Below are 21,025 nucleotides of genomic sequence, written 5' to 3'. Positions count from 1 at the left end.
GCTATTTATTAACTAATTATTTTTAAGATTTCATTATTTAAGGAAATAATAAAAATACTGTATATTATCTGTTCTAGTACTAGTGTAAATAAAAGAGCATTAGAAGTTGTTAAATAACACGGAAAAATATAGAATAAGTTAAAAAAAATATTAATTCGATATTTAAGAAAGTCGTTTTGTTTTCATTCGTAACGTAGGTTTTGGAAAAAGCATTTTAAATCATACTAAATGCTTTCTAAAATTTTTCCGATCCGTATGAATTGCATATAAAATTTCAATTATACGTTTTAATATTTCATCATACATTTTTTTGCAAATTTGTTCTCAATGAATGCAACTTCTTACATAAAAAAACATCTTTATAATAAACTAAGGTCAAGTTTATAAGAAGTTGTTTAGTTTGATCGGAAAAGTGTGTGTGTGCAGTCATCATTTTGTATATACATATACTTTCCAACAAATTAAACAAATTAAGTACATTATGTTAAGACAATTAGTTTTTATGTCGATATCTTTTCGAGTATAATCATTTTTATTTAAGATTGCATGTAATAATCTGGTAAGTATCAATAATATAGTGACAGTATTTCAAACGTAAGGTTATGTTGTTACTTGTTGATTTTTGACAATAGTACAACAATTTACGTGATTTGTTTTAAAAAAGAAAGTATTCCATTGATATAAATTAAAGTCCTGAAAGTAAAATTTCTTAGCATATGTAAAATTTTGTCATAACATTATGGTGAACGAATTTCTCAATTTGATTAAGCATCATTTACTCTGATTTGATGTTTACTAAATGTTTTTGATCTAAAATGAATATTTTTCATATTGTATATCCAATATGCAATTTGGCAACATTTTGTTTTAACAAATAAAACTCTATATATTGTTATAAAATAACATATTTCTGTAATTATTCATATTTTTTTTTGTAATAAAAAATTATTTTAAGTTTTTGGATATATTAACTTTTATTTATAAAATATGTAAAAAAGTCATGTAGGATCACTGATCATAGTGGCGTATGGTTGGCAGAAATTTTATCACTATTTCTGGGTTTCAGCCAAAGAAACAGAGCTTATTCAGCAGTCAGAATTAGACTGTTTTGTGAACAAAACTTTCTTTGTGTTTTTACGTCAATTTCAATTTGAAAACAGAAAACAATTTCAATTTTTTAAAATTGTTAAAAAGATGCAAGAAGAATTAGAACCATTAGAAGATCAAGTATTTCCGATACATAATCGTTCAATTTGTTTTATGTACATATATATTTATTTATATTTATAAATTATTTTGAACAAAACGTATATGCAGCTTGACCAATTTGGATTATATGATGACTATGCGAAAAATACAAATCTTCTTTATTTGTTTTAGATTAGATTTATTATAAATTAATAGTAGTTATATAGAATAATATTAAAAAATTTTTAATTTTCATTACTTCAAGGTAAGGTATGTTCAAATTTTATTTTAATATTCTACTTACTATGTTATACAGGTGTAAAAAGAAAATGAAAATGAAACGCAGCAGATCTTTATCTCCTAAAGCTTCAAGTAGTGAAGAAGATATGAAACGCATCAAATTTGAAGAAAATGAAAAGGCAAATGATATAATAATACATCCACATATATTAGACTTTTCTGACGATGTTCTATTGAACATATTTAAATATTCGAATCCTAAAGATCTCATGGCAATAAGTTTGTAAGTTTTATTAAACTAATATACATATATATATTTCTTCTTTTATTACATGTTATTACTGTTCCTAGATCTTGTCAACGATTAGCTCAAGTAGCACAAGATAAAACTTTATGGAGAAGGGTAGATTTTCGAGCAACACCTATATTATTAAATGATTTAAAAGAATATATAAAATTCCTACAGCCTATAACAACAAGTCTTGCCATGCGTGGTGATTTATATTGTGAAAATGATGCAGAACTTAGTCCTTACTTTCTCAACTCAGTTAAAGCTACATGTACTCAACTTAAAGAATTAATTATAGAGGAATATTGTATTAATGCAGACAAGGTAAGTTTAACTATTTTTATTATTTATCTTGGTAGATGAAATTAAAAAATTCTTTTGTAAATTACATATTTTCTCTATTTACAGATTCAAATTACAGATTTTCCAAGTACCATAGAAAAACTTTCATTAGAAGGCTGCAAAATGGAACATTTGCGTAGTAATAAATCATATTTTTTCAAAATGAATTTCCATATGGCTAATTTAACAGTAAGAATCTCACTTTTCAATTGCACGTATTTTCAAAAACTTTTTAGCATTTATGTACTTAATTACTATTGTTGTATAGATTTTTATTACAAATGAATAACTATAAGTTACAAAATAACTGCTTACATTAATTGAAAATTGAGAAATTCTTTTACTTACTAATTATTTGATGAATTAATTTTTAAATAACTCTTCACAATCTTCTATCTAACTATCAGTCTAATTTTCTATTCTGGGTATCAGTATTCTAACAGTACAAACACAGGTGTGGATTACATATAATTTTGTGTATTATTTTTGTTATTTTTTCCTGCTTTATATTGTTTGAGCTCTTACTAATTTGTACACAATTGATTATTATTCATTTTATAATATTTGCATATTTTTCAGTGTTTAATTTTAAGTAATTGCGAATGGTTTACTCCACATTCATTGTTGGTCATTAGTAAGATGCCAAAGTTAAAGGAATTAAGGCTAAACTCGTGTCATCGCTTAGGCGAATGCGTTGCTTACACTAGTTTAGCTACAAGATTTGGATTCAAAACATTAGAAGTAAATAATCTTATGTATTGTTATTATTAATGTTTAATAAATCAATAAATTAAATGATTAATTGATTATATATTTCAGATTCTTGATTTACGAGATACAGCACTTGGTGATAGTGAAGTTGGATGTTTTAGTTGTACTAAAACTTTGACACATCTTTATCTAGAATGTCCTTCTAGTTTAAGAAACATGGAATCGCCCGATCCAGAATCTCGATCTTTACAGAGAGAACCTTTGAATCAACCTCCTGTATATGAAGATAGAAATCTTGCACAAGTAGGTATAATGGTAATGTGCAAAAAGTAATAAAATTAAATTACATATAATTGTTATAATTTGCACCTTTTTCCGTTATTAGTTCCTGGTCGAAGATGGATTTCGTTGGGAGAATTATGTGTTTGGACGATGCCTAATAACAGACAGAGCAATTTGTGCTCTTGGAAGTGATACTTGTGATCGTATAATCAATAATTTGGCAGAAGAACTTATAGTTGTAGAAGGAGACAAACGAATATTTAATAATCCTCATTTAAAAACACTGGTTGTTAGGTACTATTAGATTACAAAACTTCTGATTGAAATTTTAACAGTAATAAATGACAATTTTTTATGTATTCCAGAAATTATCCACATGTTACAAACTCAAGTCTCGTACATTTAGCTTTAAATGCATCGAGTCTCGAACACCTGGATGTAAGTGGCACATCTGTTACAAGACAAGGTGTTGAAACTTTTAAGACACAAAGACCGAACGTTAAAATAGTTACCTCTTTTGATGAAACACACACAAGCATTTGAGAAGTACAGGGTCATTCTGGAGGCTTTGATAACATGATACTTTTATTGTTGTATAAATCTATTTTCCGCAAAAATGAATATAATCGTAAGGATTAGGAGTATAAACAATTTTTTATTTTTCATTAATTTCAATAATAAATGTAAATTCTATGATGCGGAGCATAGAATAGTATCTCAAGTTTACATTTTAATTTTACAACCTCCATGTGTGTTCAATATATTTATTCGCGCATGTGTTACGATTCCTCTATATTGTATATAAATATTTGTGTGCAATCTAATATTATTGCATTTTCTATCTTTAATGTAACAAATCGGGTACATTGCTTTGCGTTGATGGTAATGAAATTTCATTATCAAATGAAGGCACTATATATGTATGAAGCATTTTAAATACATTATTCAATGAGAGAGAGAGAGAGAGAGAGAGAGAGAGAGCAAGCGAGAGAGTGTTATGTGCCGTACTGATAATGCAAAGGAACAAATGGTAGAAACCAAATAAGTTTTTACTTTACTACATCTTTTTAAATTCATACATCGAGTTTATTCAATTTAAAAAGATCATATATTTAGGATATTTAAAAACTATTGAGAAAACGATTTTTTATTATAAAGATTATTTATTACAAAAAAATAAATAAAAGTTATAAACTACCGGTATGTGATGATAATGTTTTAAAAAATTATTGATTAAGTAATTTTCGTATGTACATGTGTACAAATTGATTCATTAACAATTATTTATGAATATAATCAAAATTTTGTATATTGGTCATCATTTATAAAACATACATTTCTTGTTATTATTTTATATATGTATGTTGTATTATTTTATATTTGAAATTATGTAAGCATTAGAGCCATATACAAAAAACTGTTGTGTTATTGATTTTTATATCGTAGAACATCATTCCATTTCTTTTTCATATTGTTAACGATGTCATTGCACGTAATAAAATTTCTATTTCATCAAATTTATAAATTATCTGTTTTCTTATAAATTAGAAAGAACAGTAAAAAAACAAGATATTTATGTATATCTTCAATTGTTATGTGCGTAAAACTGCAGTTTCTGTTTAATATAATGACGCGAATTGTTTTGCATGGACAATTCGAAGTAAAAAGAATAGCATTTTTAAAATATTTATTTCAGATTCAAGACAGTACTATGTATAAATATATAAAAAGAGTATGTGTTACATTAACTTTTTTAAGTCATTTATAAATATTGACAAACATAATGCTATGTCAAATTCATTTTTAAGGAATTTGTTTCTATTTCAAGTAAACGTTATAAGACACAGGACTTTAAAGGCATTTCTAGAAAAATGTCTAAAGCTTTAAATACACATTTTGATATAGAAAGCTCAACAGAATCCTGTTATTTGAATAATGGCATGCGTCTTATATGTGAACATAAAAAATCTTTCACTACCACCATAGGATGTTTCATTCCAGCTGGTGCAATGTATGAAACACTGGAAGAACGTGGTAGCGCTATATTTCTAGAACATTTATTTTTCAGAGTAAGTAAAAAAATATTATAAAATTTATTAAAATTAATATTAAATTCCTATACTCAACACAGAGGACAAAATGCAGTAACAAAGAAGAAATAGAATGCATGATAGAAGAAATTGGTGGAAAAGTTACAGCTCTTGCTATGAGAGATATATTTCTTTTTTATGGAACAGTGCTTTCATGTAAAATAGACAAACTCATTCAGTTATTTGCGAATATAATTTTGAATGGAGTAATATGTAAGTTAGTAACATATAAGAGAATGAACTTTATAAAATATATAATAATATGTTATATCTTGATATTTTAGGTGATAAAGATGTTACACAAGAAAAAATTGTAATTTTAGAAAAACTTTCTGAGATGGAATCAGATAGAGAAAAAATTATAATGGATTATTTACCAACTATTGCATATCAGGATACTGCTCTTGGTATTAGTGTATACCCTGCAACTAACATAGTAAGGTAAGTATGAAAATTCAAAAACAATATTTAATTATAAAAGTTATGTAATAAATGTCATATATATTTTTAATCATTAATCGTAATATTACATTTGCAGAAAATTTTCTACAAGAAATTTAATTAAATTTCGTAATCGTTTATTTCAAACATGTTATATGACGATGGTCTGCACTGGATCTATTTATCTAAAAGAATTACAGAGAATTGTTTGTAAACATTTTGGATGTAATATTGAGGATTATAAATCATCATTTGAAATTTCTAACAAACAACGATTTTGTAAAGATCCAATTGAATATCGGTTCACAGGTAAAAAGAACTTTACTATTCTCTCTGATTACTTCATTATGTTTTTATATAAATATTTCATGTGCAATTTAGCTGCTGAAATGCGATTAAGAGATGATGATAATAAAATGGGATATGCAGCAATAGGATTTGAAGGATCAAGTTATAGAGAACGTGAAGATTGCACTGCCCTTACTGTAGCTAAAGAAATTGTAGGTTCTTGGGACAAGTCAGATGGTAAGTTAATAATCTATATTTAACTATTGTATAGTTTAATATGTAATATTCATAATAATATTTTTAGGCGGAGCAAATCATAATGCACCATTTATTGCCCACTATGCATACAATACAGATTTATGTTATATGTATAAATCCTTTTTTCATCATTGGGCACAGAGTACTAGTATTTGGGGCTGTTATTTCGTTTGTGACTATTCAACTCTTTTGGTATATCCTAAATATCGAGAAAAAAAAGCTTTATCTTTAACAATTTATATATTTGTAACATTTATATAGTATATGGTTCGTGCATTACAAAAAGAGTGGATGAAATTATGCACAACGATAACCCAGAAAGAAGTATCTCGAGCTGTTCATCAATGCATTACAAAAGATTTACTAATACTAAATGATCCAGTAAATCGTTTCTTTGACATTGTTGAAAACGTGTATAGACATGGATGTTATGAACCTGTTGAACATAGGGTTGTGGAATACGAGGTAGAACACATTGTACTAAGTAATATATATTTTTATTGCAGAATAATATCTTTATATTACAGAAAGTAACGGCAGATAAAATAAGGGAAGTTTCTCATAAATACATCTATGATCAGAGCCCAGTTGTTATAGCTCTTGGCCGTATTGAAGGTTTTCCTGATTATACTCATGTAAAAAATGGTTTGTATTTATTACGATATTAAGTGATAAAGTAATATACTAATTATCCTTTGAAAAAATATTTATAATCTACAAATATTTTGTATCATGTGAGTTTCTGGTGACCCAAGCTAGACTTTCCATTTTCACTAGAAATAAAACCAAAATCACGAAATACAATTATGATGTATATTTTCAATAATAATTTCTGTAATTTTGTAACTATTTAAGAAATATAATAAAATTAATGCACGTACGCATGAATCATTGATGATCCAAACTTGAATTCTAACTTAGATGATGAATTACATAAAATAATATATTAAAGATACAAAAATATACGAAATACCAAAAGAAAATACTTATAATATTTCTCACAAAAAAGTATAAGTCAAATTTTTGTCAATGTAGAATACACTTATATATTCTACATTGTCTTCTTTTGCTTGCGGTTCTAATAATACAGTTAATAATATGGTTCTAATAATATATCCAAAATCCAACAGTTGATCTTACATCGCACTTTAGATATTTTAAGTGCACTTTTGCAAAACTAATAATTCTGACTTATATTCTTCCGCTTGCCGACCACAGATTTATTAGGTGAAATAAAGATTTCTATTTAAGCTTCACTTCTCTGGTTACATTTCTAAAAGTACGACATTCCATAAACATCAATTAATATTTATTTATAGTATTATTTTTCTTTTATCATAATAAAGACTATGCGTAATTCGCGATTACATGTGCGTTCTATAATTAGCGTATGAGCATTGACATTTCGAAATATGCTGTTCCAAAAATCACAAATCAATGATGTGTATGTAAATCATTGAAGAATTTTGCTGAATTAATAAATTTTCAATATTTTGTCCATTAATCATATGAGTAGAAAACTCAATCATTACATTATTATTTAAAATAATTATACAATAAATTACAAAAAGAAACAGCTTTATTGTTAAATTGATTTTCAACGAGAGAAATTTGAATAAAAAAAATTATACCAAACTGTGAGTTTCGAGTGAGGTTATCTTGATAAACTTTATTCTATGACTATGGATGACAGGGTTGAGTAGCGTGAAATGGTGTTGAACGAGTATGCGCGTGATCACGACCGTTAGAAAATTGCGCCATTTTTTAGTTGTAACTAAGATCATTTTCTAACATTTTTTGGTATCATGGTGAAATATTCATGATATCCTGAGAAGTGGGACACGTGTGGTTTAGTGATAGTGTGAATTTTCCAATTGCACGATTGCCCTTGGACAAAACTCGTCACTACGCTTCATAGAAGTAGCTAGCAAAAGCTTCGCGCACGAGGCAACATTTTCTACCGGGTTCATTTGAGAAAAGCCGCTTTTTGACTGTAAACAAAATGTCGGTGGATGCCCTGAGCGATGCGGAATTGCGTAGCAAACTGATGGAGTACGGGTATCCAGTGGGCCCGGTAACACAAACCACTAGAAAGATTCTCTTAAAGAAGCTAAAAAATCTCATGGAAACTCGAGGCGGCACAGGGTCACGACATTCATTGGCTGCCAGGTACTTTTAGTTTATTGTATTCTTGCAATTATTTACCATTTATTATTATTATTTAGTATCTTTGCAATATCTCAATGTTTCTTTAAATCATTTGTTTCATTAAATTTTTCTATTATCTTTAATTTAAATTTCGTAATGTAATAATGTCAGTAAACATGGAATATTTTCAATTTGTAATTACTTTTGTTTACCTTCACTCAATTATTCTTCCAATGAAAGGTTCATGCATTCTTATATGATTATGCATTATTTGAGATAATAGTTAAGCTTATGAGTTTTGTAATAAAATTTTAGGTACAGCAGTGAGGATACAGATGATGACACAAGTACAACAACTAGCAAAAAGAAGAAGACTACAGTGAGTAGTAGAAGGCAAACTTTAGCAAATCCTATGCCACCACCAACAGTAGCAGCATCCTCAGGCGTAAACATATCAAAAAATCCAGTTAAAGATAAAATAACACATCCTGAATTTAAGGATCCTATAGTGCCGGATTATGATAGTTCTTCGCAATTCACAACTCGTACGATAACAAAAACTACGAAAAAATATATGAAAACTAGTAAGACATCAAGTGTAACAGATGGTTTGGAGACTGGTTCAGATTCAGATGTTGTTGAAGAAGTAATTAAACCATATTCCCCACCTAAATCATACTCCCCTCCTAAATCATATTCTCCACCTAAATATTTGTCAAGTAGTGGAAAATTTAATGAGCCTAGAACATATGAACATAATGTTTCTGATCAAGATCAAGGTTCAAAACCTTATGATTCAAAATCAAGATCTATTCATACGATAAAAGATAATAAGTATAGTGAACCACTCTTTGATTCAAATATTTCTCCAATACACTCGATCAATGAAGATGTGTGTACGAAATCAGACACAAATCAAAGAGATATTTTGGCAAATTATGAAACACCATTCCTATCAGAATTTACGAGGAGACTTAGTTCAAGGTCTACTAATTTACCATCTTCTTCTTTATCTAGCTTAAAAAGTAAGTCCTTTTAAATTGAAATAATCAGTATACAATATGTATATATTAATGAGTTTCTAATTCATTATTTTACATATTATTGTTTAGGTCCATCATCACGTTTTACATCAAATTTACCAGATCTAAAAGAAAAAGATTCAAATGGTCATTTTTCTTCCCTAAGATCGTTATATCCAACATCCAGTTCAAGGTATGTAGATACTTGATGGAATTGATATATTGAGATCAGAATAGAAAACTGTGGGCAAAAATGTTATGTATAAATTTATAAATGATTTGTTGTTTAAAATGCTTCTATAAGATATCAAAAAGTCCGAAGTATAATTATATTAATGACTTTTGCCACTTAACGCTTTAATTTACGACCTCGTTATATTGGTTTCATCAACTGTAATTGTATTGTAAATACAATTTGTATTAAGCTATATTTATATTATAGAGCTATATAAGTGAATCTTCTTCAGTTCCAGACATACGACATCGTTCGCCGACAGATCTCGAGATACAGTGAATAGAATGTTTAAACCATCATCTACAAATAGGGAAGATATACGAAATAACCACAATATGGTGTCTGTAATTTTGGTAGTGGTACTTGCTTTATTTTTCGGGATTCTTGCCGTTATATACATGGGACTTGGTGGAAAAGCAGAAACCTTTCCATCACTTTCAACGGGTAGGTATTCAGAATCGTAACAATTAAGTAATACATATGGAGAAATACTTGAAAAGAAATATACAATGCAAATTATATATTTCAACTAACAGCTTGTGGGAAAGTTTTTTAAATAAATTTTATTATTAATAACAAGAATATTGCAATATACGCGATGTTTTTATTATAAATAAAAATTTGTCAATGTATGTGAATAAAATAATTATTAACATTTTAAAGAGTACTATATATAAATTTGTATTGTATAACAAATGCGAGTTCTAAAGACAAGATCTAAACATACAATTCTATTCAATTACATTTCATTAATTTGTTATACAATTTATTCATAATTTCATGAGTATTACAATTAATTCTAATAATTTGTGGATTTTAATCGTTTTATACAAATTTCATCTTTAACATTGAATAATGTATAATCAGTTTCGTAATAGTTTGTTTAAGATATGTATTGTTTTTTTTAACATGTATAATAAAATAATAAGTATTACCAATGTATTAATTTTGATATTTTATTTCCTTTCCCATTATAATGATTTTATCCTATTTTTTTTATATTATTATCATTTGATTAAATTGTTCAAAAAATTCTTCTCTTTTTTTATATGCATGAAATAAATACAAGATACATACGATATCTCTTTTACAAAAATAAAAGAATATTGTAGAATATATATATTATAATTCTTGATAATTTTGTTTTTAGTCTTATATTTCAATTTGTAGATAGCAACATACCATTATGTTTTGTTGGAGATGACCGTGAAGCACCTGGAGCTAGCTGTGTAATGAAAGAAAATGTAGATTCCGTATTACAATTGTTGAAGCGACTTCAACCGATTTTAACAAAAAAGGCTGTGTCCATGATATGCGACAATTCCAGTGAAACTCCTTATTTGACCGATTCAGAGATCATGCAAATGTTTACAAATAATAAAGTGGTATGTTGAATTGATTCAAATGGAACATCAAGTATTACATTGTTATATTGTATATATATAAAACAATTTTCTATACAGAGGAGTTTAGAGGTAAAAGAAGATTTGCAAAACGCACAATTACTCGTCATAAAGAATCCCAAATGGGGCATTTCTCTTATAGATATAAGTGACGATAGTGGAAACTCTGGTGACATTTTGGATTCTTTGGTATTGTAAAAAAGTTTATCGATCATTCTTTATCTTTTTACTTCCACGTTTTCTAATGTATATAAATTAAAGAAAAAGGCACCCTTTTGTTACAGGATAAATTATTTTCTACTCGTCTAAGTGGGAAAGTCGGAATGGTGATTATGAATCCTGAGTTGCCGATGCAATGTCTTATCAAGAATAAGCTTTTCACCATATTCTCCTCCCTTCTAATTGTGTCACTTGGTAAATTTTTGACCGACTTATTATGGGAAGAAACTTGTTGAAAATATAACTCTATAAGGTTCCATAATGACGTGATAATGTTATGTTTTAAAGTATTATATTTTGTTACAAGTTTATTAGTATTTTAATGCTGTAACTACGTCGCATTAGTAAATTTTCTCTTTGTTATTACTAATAATGTTGGTTTTGCAATTCTGTTGTGCATGCTATATCGCGAAGCTTAATATGCATGTGTGTGATAATGATAGACTGAAAATATATTGTACTTTATATATATTATAGTAATTCAATTATTATATATTATAATAATTCAGTGCTATATATGAATAATATTGCAATATATTCTCAGGCCTCCTAGCAGCTATAGGGATGCAGAAATTATTCGTTTGGTATATAAGGTATAAGAAAAGTACCGAGAGAGAAGTGTTTAAACTTGTTAGTGACATTATTAACATGGTCGAGATGCACCATCAAAATGTGGCAGTTGCATCATCTGGCGGCACTACGCAAGAAAGTTTTCTTGCCATAAATCATGTACGTGATAATCTTATACCCCCGAAAGATCGAAAAAAGATGGCTGGACTTTGGGAAAAAGCAGTTAAATTTTTGGACGAAAATGAATCTAGGTACAAATCTAGTGAAACATTATAAATTTAATTAGTATATTACGGATATTCATACAAATTTATATTTCTATGAACACATTAAATTTCCTATAAATGCATAAAAATCTGTAGTCTACTTATTATTTATATTAGTTAACATGCATTTCTATGTTTTAAATAAAGCCACATGATTTCAGAATTCGAAGAGAAGTACAACAGGTTTCAGGGGAAGAATTTCATGTGTGGCGTTGGTTACCTAACAACAGTCTTAACAAATCAAACAGCCAGAATTTTGTTTTAAATAAAAAGTCTAAAGTATGGCAAGGTCAAGCATTTGAAACAATGGAAGGTTCTGTCAATAGTTTGACTTGTTCGCCGACACCCTGCTTGAAGATAAGGCATATGTTTGATGCTGATGTGTAAGTATTTTAATAATATTTCTTCATATTTCTTGTATGTATGAAAACATATATTTTTTTAGAGAATTTGAAGATGATTGGGAAACAAAGGTACAAGATGCTATTTTAGAGAAATGCGGAGAGGGCGTGAAAATTCTTCATATCCGTATAGATCGTGGTAGTCGAGAAGGTTGTGTATACATGAAGTGTATGTCACAAGAAGATGCAGGGAAAGCTTATAGGGCTTTACATGGATGTTGGTTTGATGGTAAGTATTTACACAATTTTTTAATATAATGTTTCTTAATATATCTATATAGGGCATATTGCAAAATATGAGAGGAATATTTATAGGGTCGATTCTAGATATCAAAATGATGTAAAATATTCCTGTACAAAAATGTACAATAGCAATAAATATATTGGTATCAGTGAATCAGCTGATGATCCTTTCTCTCCATCTGACATTAAGATTTTTTATGGCGCCCTATATATGTATATCTGTGTGTATATATATTATATTATTTTATATGAATATTATACATATATATAAATATTATCTCTTCCAGGTCATTTAGTAACTGTGAAGTACCTGAGATTGGAGAGATATTACGAAAGATTTCCAGACGCACGTCGTTGTACAACGCCGTTGAAGCCAAGTAATAATCAACGATTATCTATGCAAGCTGATTACTAGTAGAAATGCCATGTGGATGTAAAATGACAAAATACCTCTTTGCTTGTATACATATGAATAACAAGCAGAATTTGAATTTTCGCCGCTGAAATGATTGTTTGCGGACCAGAATTCGTGAAACTTCTATTTTTTGCTCTATAAAAGTATAGAATTTCGTACTATCGCGCAGAAATATAGAGCCTGTGAAGAACTCGCGATTGTGTGATAGAATTCTAAGAATCGAATAAGCAAAGACTTTTTTATAAGCATTTTCATTTTGATTTTGTAACGTGTATATTATTATGTTCTATCACCTTTTTTAAGGTAAGAAAGTCGAAAAAGAATACGAGACTCAACGATTATACTATTTATAAAACTGCTGTAAAATAAGTGTGAAGACGTAATTTTCAGCGCTGCATTTTGTAAACGTTTTTCAAGTAGCAATATACAATGTTGATAATATGTATATCTAAATTTCTGTGCTATGTGATATATTTTCCTTGTGCGTTAAAGAAACGTTAATTTGTCGCGTAATATTTAATCCTCCCACATATGGCAGTAGTTTTTCTCTAAATTATTAACGATGCTTGCACCTTATTAACATTCAATAAATTAGAATAATACGTTATATTCATTCGCAACATTAGTTTGTAGTTGAACTTGACAGATATGAATTAATTAAATAGCATATACTTTTTAGACAAATGATACAGGAAAAAAACTGATTTTGAATTTTTAAAGAGTTGTCTTCTGTTACTCTTACTAATAAATATATTTATTTTATTTTAGTAGACGAGTATTACAAAATACAGTTTATTTTAAATTTTGTAATATTATTTTTAGTATTTTCTTTTACGCACGATATTGCGTGACGACGTATATTGCTACTTAAAATAATGAATAAATTAAATTTTTGTATTTTGTGTACTTTCTAACGATTTTTGATATCTATATATGTTTCTTAGAAATGAAGTTCTGTATACAATAACAGACTTCTTTAAATTATTTATCGTTACATTTTCTTCAGAATAAATAATATCACAGAGACATAAATTTATTTAGTTTTTTAACTAAAAGATTTAATGAAAATAATATACTGTCGAAAATAGTACTACAGTACAAACTAAGGTCAATAGAAATCAATATTTTTTTTTAAATATTCAACATAATTTATCTATTGAAAACATTTCACAAATCTCTTTTTTTAATCATGCATTATATTTTAAAATGTTGAATTTAACAATGTTTGATATATAAAGAAACTTACTTATATGAACATTTTATAATCTATACAAATTACAGTAATACTAATGAGCAAATTATATGTACAACTTTATTCAATTAATGTGATTTTAACAAATGAGATATACAGAATATTTAAACATAAAACAAAATAAAACAGCACATAAGAAGTAATATCTTTAATGAGACATCTACAATTCTAAAGTGCACAAAATTCTTAAAAGAAAAATAGTTTTTGATAACTATACTACAATACAGTACATTTAATAATAGTTACATTGTAGTAACAATAAACAATTTCTATTCATAATGATTTCAAGATTATCTGATGTGTGTTTATATTTTATATAATTTAATTTCTGTATATTCACTGTGTAACAATAGTATTACCTCTTAGTTATACATACAAATTGAATAAGTTTTACCTTTAAGAAAAATTTAGCTCACCTTAAATTTTTATGTATTAAGAGGAATTTAAAAAAATTTTAATAAACATGAAATTCTACATGATACATATATTGATTGTTACATACATTTACATCTTAATATTATAATATTTATTATTGAAACATTGGATTTATTATATATACATATGTTTGTCAGTATAAATATAAAAAATATGCATATTTTTAATATAAATTTTACTTATTTATATTTAATATTTCAAGGAACAACTATATTCTGTTTACCAAAGTTACAAATCAAGTTCTTTCAACAATTAACGAGTTTTCCGAAGTTTCTTCAATTTCATGAGTTTACAATTTATAAGCTGTACTATACTTTCATAATACGATATACATTCTTTCTGTTTAGCAATTTGCTCTTGCTATCAACAAATCTTTCTTATCTAATGTTTCATTTGATTGTACAAATGTTTTGTTATCTTTACTAGAGACATATGTGTTTGGCTGTTCTTGTTTAATATCTATATCTGTTATACATTCTTTTACAACAAAATTTATTTGGTGCTTATCATCCATATTTAATACATATATTTCTGTATCTTTTTAAAAATTTCAAAATGTTTTCTAGTGGAAGAAATTATACCAACAAAATATTCAATTAAAAATATTATTCAATAGTCTAAACATTAGAGCCTACTGTTGTACAACTAAAATTACTTATATGTTTGAACAAAAATAATTTATGAATAATTCTAGCAATATATCATTTACTTCAATATTCAGTGTATTGAACATGGCAAGATCTTCATATTTATTTTCATATATTGTAATCCCTTTTTGCATCGATTGTTCCAAGCTTACTCCTTTTAAATAAAAATACTTAATGATGTATTCTTTGCATCCAAACATGACATCACATATTATTTGATTAAGAAAGAAAGACAAGATAATAATATTACTAATTTTTTATATGAAGAGGAAAAATTGTTTCATTGTAATTTACTAAATAATTACTAGAATTGTAATAAAATAATCTGTGTGATGAAAACTAATAGTGAGAAATATAGCGTAATACATATATATATATATATATACAACAAATATATATCATACATAATGAATTTACTTACAAGAATTTAAAACGTTTAAGTATGTTAAGATTTACTCAAAATATTTATTGGTTCCGAGAAATAACCAAAGAACTATATTTTATTTCTTAAACAAAAGTATCCTATATTCTTCACAATGTTGGGCTAATTTTTCACTTTCAATTTTTGTATGTGATACATATCTCATGTTTTATGTATAATGCAAAATAAGTCGCAAAACTAAAATCACGCACAAAAGACACTAGTACTGGCACTACCTTCTTCAGTAACATAGTCGGCTATTTTACAGTCAAAAATTTTGCTTTAAGTTTTGACCACGAAAAAGGTAGATCATAGATTGTTTTCTCTTAAAATGTTATTCGAGAATTTCTTTAAAAATTTATAATAATTACTATTTATAAATGAAGAAGTAACGAACGATATCATATCCAAGAATAGTTATTTTATAAAAAGATATATTTCATGTGAAAAAGATATTTGACAGTACTAAATTATTTTTTTATCACAGCACAATAGTTATTTTTATATCAAATTAAAAAACATTTCATATTTCTCAATTTGATAGTTTGCATGTAAAATTACAATTTTGCATAATAAAAGATATTTCGAAAAATGTGAAATACGCCATCTGCAGAGTGAATTGGGATAAATGGTTAGAATAAAACACTATATATATGTTTATCTATATATTTTACTTATTCAAGAATACAACAGACATGCTTTCTCAACGCTTCAGTCCTTTCCGGTTGTACTGTAGCGTGTGCGAGGTAATGAAATTTTGGCTAGAAAACATTTTTCATGAAATCCGAAACAATCTAGCAATGCAATCAATGTTGTGACATATTATATGTGTTATTCGATATCGTTTGTCGTGTTTGTGCAAGGCTAAGTAATATTTTTGGAAAATGATCATTTTGATCACAATTGCGTATAACCCTACTTTTCAGTTTTCCTAACATATCTGCTTCATTAGCAAAACTTTCCTGTAAATGTGTTATGATATACTTATGCATATAAATTGTTTAGTATTGTAATTTTAAAAATGGAGATAGTCATGTATTATTTTTTATCTATATAATATTTAAATCTTTTGACAGTTTGACTTGATGTTCCAATACATAATTTACAAATTTTTTGTATATTATAAAACAAATACTAGGAAGTATAAATATCAATAATAAAGCATATATATATATTATATGTATTTGATTCTGTTTTTGTTTTTATATTATCTTACCAAGCAAAATATGGAACATATTAAATTGAAGTGAACATTATAAATAATTTCCATGTTACATGGAAATGATACTTGCGTACTCAAATTGCAGTAAACGTTATTCTGTGGTTAAAAATTAAGTTAAATAAAAATATTTTATATACAAATTCTTAAACATGTTAGAAAGTTTCATGTATTATAGTTATATATTTATGTGTTTCAGGATGAAGCAAATTGTGACCAATCAGACAGTGAAAATACCTGAGGGACTGACTGTTACAGTCAAGTCCCGCTTGGTTACTGTGAAAGGACCAAGGGGTGTTCTTAAACGTTCTTTTAAGCACCTTGCACTTGATATTCGTGTAAGTAAAGAGACCTAACTAGTTTAAATAATTGGTAATACAAAAATATTTAAACTTAGATTATATCTGATGATATTTTTGGATTCCCCTTCATTTCTTTAATAAATGATATATCTGTATCTGATTAACACAGTATACTAAATAAGATATAATATAATTTAGAACTGTTATTCAGTATATTATTTCTTTTGCAGATGGTAAGTCCAAGGTTACTGAAAGTTGAAAAGTGGTTTGGAACAAAGAAGGAACTAGCTGCTGTCCGTACAGTCTGTTCTCACATTGAAAACATGCTAAAGGGAGTGACTAAAGGGTACCAATACAAAATGAGAGCTGTATATGCTCATTTCCCCATTAACTGTGTTATTACAGAGAATAATACAGTTATTGAAATCCGTAACTTCCTGGGTGAAAAATACATTCGTCGTGTAAAGATGGCACCAGGAGTGACTGTTGCGAATTCAGCTAAACAGAAAGACGAATTAATAATAGAAGGAAATTCTCTAGAAGATGTTTCTCGATCTGGTAAATAGCCATTTGAATTAATACATCTATACAGAAAAGAAATCCTTGTTATGAGTAAATTATAATTAATGATTACTTTCAGCTGCTCTTATACAGCAATCAACAACAGTAAAGAACAAGGACATTAGGAAGTTTTTGGATGGTCTTTATGTGTCAGAAAAAACAACAGTTGTACAAGATGATGAATAAATGTTATTCACAATATGAATGCAGTTTTTATTAATATGTATTTTGTTAATGACCTTTTGTGCATAGAATAAACATACTATTTTTTATGGAATATAGAAATTTTGTTAATGCGCCATAATAAAGTTATATTTTTCATAATGAAATGTATTTGCAGACTGACTGTAGACAAGATCAAAAAGTATTTACAGGAGAAGATTAAGTTTTCATGTACTTAGATATATGTATGAGAAAATAGTATGTAGATAGATATGTAAAGTAATAATTTTAAGTAATTAAGGAGAGGGAAGCTAACGGCACGTAGGTAAGCTTGGTAAAAATTCTAAGGTTAGGAAGTCAATGGCCATTCTGAATCAATCTCAATGTGGTAGTATAGTATAACATTCTGATAATAGAGGTCTATTAATGGTTATTTGATTGTATACATACATATTAAATTTGACATCATAATGAATGATATAACAATTTAATATGCAATATAGCGATTAAGTAATGCAATCATTTATAAAAAAAAATTAGATAAATCTGTTTGGATATTATTGTCGTAATGATCTATATAATAAATAATTTTAGATAGAAGCTAAAGATGATAATCATTGATAAATAGAGCATAATTTATCAATTATTAAATATGAAGATATCAAAATTTATGATAAAATATAAGTCTTTCAACTATTACTATCTTCGAATACCATTGTAATTAAAAAAAAAGCACATTGCAATGATACTTTTTAATCGAGAAAGTATCTTTGTATCTTTCTTTGATGAGATTCTTTCTTCTATTCTTTGTGACGTGAGAAAACTTTATACTGATGGTACATTGACTTTGTCCTTTTTTTCTTACAGTGTCAGAGTAATTAATAAACGATTATATACTCGTAAATATTATACTTTCTGACAATTAAGAGAAAGTTTATCTTTTCCATTTTCTAATTGTAGTCATTCAAATGAAATGAAATAGTTTCCTCATACATACCAATTTTTTATGTAATCTACATTTTTTGAAATTGATGATAAACCTACTTTATATATTAAGACTCGGATACTAACGTTCTTAGATCGTTTACATATAACCGATTTGAGTTATATTTAAAAAGTAAATTCATATACATATATCTCTGTTATTGTTAAATCCAAAAATTAATTTATTTAATATTTATATATGGTAGAACTCTTTAACCTTTAACGAACAAATAAAAAGAATCATGAAAATGATATTTAGTGAAGATATTACGTGAATCTTATACACCAAATATTATTATCTTACACTACTGTTGTACTATACTGCTATTAGTAATATGGAGATTAAAGAAAGTCGTGCATTGAATATTTTTCAAGGAAACCATCGAGAAGATTGAAAATAGTGGGAAATTAGGTAATCGAAAAAAATTATCAGAGATATTATTGTTCATGAAAAATGAAAATATTTTTATCTTTCATCGAACAATATTTTTATTGGTGTTTCAAACATTATAATCTTTTAATATTTTCTAAATAATAACAGAAACTGTAACGATATTACAACTATATAAATAATTAATTGTAAAAAATGTGAGAAATAATAGAAATTTTTGTTGTATATGTGATATATGATGGTGAATGGTAAAATTTCAGTTGTGAAACAAAAATTTGCACGATCTGAATTGGTAATATAACGGAAACATCATGCACGGTCTCTCAATGGTTGTGTGATCTGAAATCTTTTTGAATAAGTGATCAAAACAGTAACTATACGATTATTTTTTAAAAAGTTATTATTATGCGAATACTAGACATGCCGTATACTAAATTCCCTTCCAGGAATGGTCAACAAAAAATTATAATTTAAAAATGTTAAATACAATTGTTCATCAATTTATAAATATTTATGAAATCCTTGATGTTTTTAATAATCAATAATTTCTTGTTTGACATAATTTTGAATTTGTTTGAAACAAATGACTACGTTAATAATGTAATGTACGTAACTATCTCTAACTCTAACGTAACTCTACGTAATGTAAATAACTAATCGATAAAAAAGTTGGTGAAATTAAACTTTACTTTTTAAATATTAATTTCAATGGACTTACCAATATATCTATTGTATTCATATAATCTTAAATTTATTAAATCCATTGTATAATTACTATTTACATTAAAGTTAGTGTTGTATAGGTAGCATACACACTATTGACAAAGAAAATCATAAAAAAAATAAACGAAAGTTTATTATAAACAATACTTCTATTGACTTCTATTGTCAATATTATTGAGTAATTATATATATTTGTAGTATGATAATGCAAGTTTATAATATAAATTCCGTTGTTATACTAGGTTTTATATTATAGATTTTATACTATAGTCATTATATTAATTTATGTGAAAAAGAAGCAGAAGAAAACAGCTAAAACATCATGATCTCGTAAAAGTGGCATTATGATAAAATTATACAAATTAAAACATTTCATCCTATTAATTAGCATATAAGAATGGATATTACCTCATGATTTGATCATAGATACAATGAATAAAAAATTTATATTAATTATGAAATACGTTTATAGAAAATATATTTCTGTCATGTATAATATAAATAAAAAAATAATAAACAATAATAAAAAATTAATAAAATTTTGTCTGTCTCATAGAAAATGTTGAGCACTTCACGATCAAATTTTAGGGGCAGTGAATAGATAATTTGTATTAGTTCCACAGATTATTTAATTTTAATAGATATCTATACATGTCTTCTTTATAGTCTTCTTTAGTATAGTTTTCTTTACATTTATCGATTCCTCAATGAGGTTACAAGACTTCCGATTACATATCTTTCCTTACAAACTACATCAACTGTCATTTCTTTACGTTGACTTAACTACCTTATTCTATATACATTTACAATATACAAACTATACTCTCTCTCGGCTTGTTACAACTAAGCTTCGTGTCGACCTATCTCTCCGTGCGTG

General features: G+C 26.8%; 4 protein-coding genes and 1 long non-coding RNA gene across 10 annotated transcripts; 4 read left to right on the top strand and 1 right to left on the bottom strand.

Moving 5' to 3' along the window:
- The first annotated feature begins 26 nt into the window (after nt 1–26).
- Nucleotides 27–3,696, top strand: LOC122569023. 2 transcript variants are annotated; one of them, XM_043729465.1, is made up of 8 exons: nt 27–559; nt 1,505–1,711; nt 1,780–2,041; nt 2,126–2,248; nt 2,639–2,800; nt 2,879–3,073; nt 3,156–3,346; nt 3,418–3,696. In XM_043729465.1, exons 2-8 carry the CDS (start codon nt 1,518–1,520, stop codon nt 3,593–3,595), a joined length of 1,305 nt encoding a protein of 434 aa, XP_043585400.1. In that variant the 5' UTR covers nt 27–559; nt 1,505–1,517; the 3' UTR covers nt 3,596–3,696. The 2 variants fall into 2 exon arrangements, with proteins under 2 accessions (XP_043585400.1, XP_043585399.1); XM_043729464.1 differs by lacking the exon at nt 27–559 and adding an exon at nt 1,075–1,262.
- A 148-nt stretch (nt 3,697–3,844) lies between these two features.
- On the top strand, nt 3,845–7,362 carry LOC122569022 (mitochondrial-processing peptidase subunit beta-like). Of its 4 annotated transcripts, none has more exons than XR_006317298.1 (9): nt 3,845–4,784; nt 4,861–5,121; nt 5,184–5,355; nt 5,427–5,583; nt 5,681–5,892; nt 5,965–6,108; nt 6,176–6,301; nt 6,391–6,594; nt 6,657–6,791. XR_006317298.1 is itself a non-coding variant. In XM_043729463.1 (9 exons), exons 1-9 carry the CDS (start codon nt 4,647–4,649, stop codon nt 6,795–6,797), a joined length of 1,575 nt encoding a protein of 524 aa, XP_043585398.1. In that variant the 5' UTR covers nt 3,845–4,646; the 3' UTR covers nt 6,798–7,362. The 4 variants fall into 4 exon arrangements, 2 of the variants coding, with proteins under 2 accessions (XP_043585398.1, XP_043585396.1); XR_006317299.1 differs by having other exon boundaries at nt 6,636–6,751; XM_043729463.1 differs by having other exon boundaries at nt 6,176–6,321; nt 6,657–7,362.
- A 768-nt stretch (nt 7,363–8,130) lies between these two features.
- LOC122569021 (inner nuclear membrane protein Man1) lies at nt 8,131–14,077 on the top strand. Its single transcript, XM_043729460.1, has 11 exons — nt 8,131–8,298; nt 8,593–9,302; nt 9,390–9,492; nt 9,767–9,978; nt 10,705–10,919; nt 10,998–11,126; nt 11,222–11,351; nt 11,701–11,977; nt 12,154–12,375; nt 12,438–12,622; nt 12,924–14,077. Exons 1-11 carry the CDS (start codon nt 8,132–8,134, stop codon nt 13,049–13,051), a joined length of 2,478 nt encoding a protein of 825 aa, XP_043585395.1. The 5' UTR covers nt 8,131; the 3' UTR covers nt 13,052–14,077.
- Nucleotides 14,078–14,896: 819 nt separating this feature from the next.
- LOC122569026 lies at nt 14,897–16,091 on the bottom strand. Its single transcript, XR_006317300.1, has 2 exons — nt 15,807–16,091; nt 14,897–15,539 (listed from the first exon to the last, which is right to left on the bottom strand). It is a non-coding gene; the product is annotated as an uncharacterized LOC122569026 (long non-coding RNA).
- Nucleotides 16,092–16,417: 326 nt separating this feature from the next.
- LOC122569025 (60S ribosomal protein L9) lies at nt 16,418–18,089 on the top strand. Of its 2 annotated transcripts, XM_043729467.1 has the most exons (4): nt 16,418–16,552; nt 17,225–17,363; nt 17,558–17,885; nt 17,968–18,089. In XM_043729467.1, the coding sequence occupies exons 2-4, from the start codon at nt 17,226–17,228 to the stop codon at nt 18,072–18,074; spliced, it is 573 nt and encodes a 190-aa protein (XP_043585402.1). In that variant the 5' UTR covers nt 16,418–16,552; nt 17,225; the 3' UTR covers nt 18,075–18,089. The 2 variants fall into 2 exon arrangements, with proteins under 2 accessions (XP_043585402.1, XP_043585401.1); XM_043729466.1 differs by lacking the exon at nt 16,418–16,552 and having other exon boundaries at nt 17,206–17,363.
- The last annotated feature ends 2,936 nt before the right edge of the window (nt 18,090–21,025 follow it).

This window comes from Bombus pyrosoma, linkage group LG7, assembly GCF_014825855.1.
Source record: "Bombus pyrosoma isolate SC7728 linkage group LG7, ASM1482585v1, whole genome shotgun sequence".
NCBI classification, from domain to species: domain Eukaryota; kingdom Metazoa; phylum Arthropoda; class Insecta; order Hymenoptera; family Apidae; genus Bombus; species Bombus pyrosoma.
The sequence above is the reverse complement of the archived record's forward strand: the minus strand, read 5'-3'. Positions and strand labels throughout refer to the sequence as shown.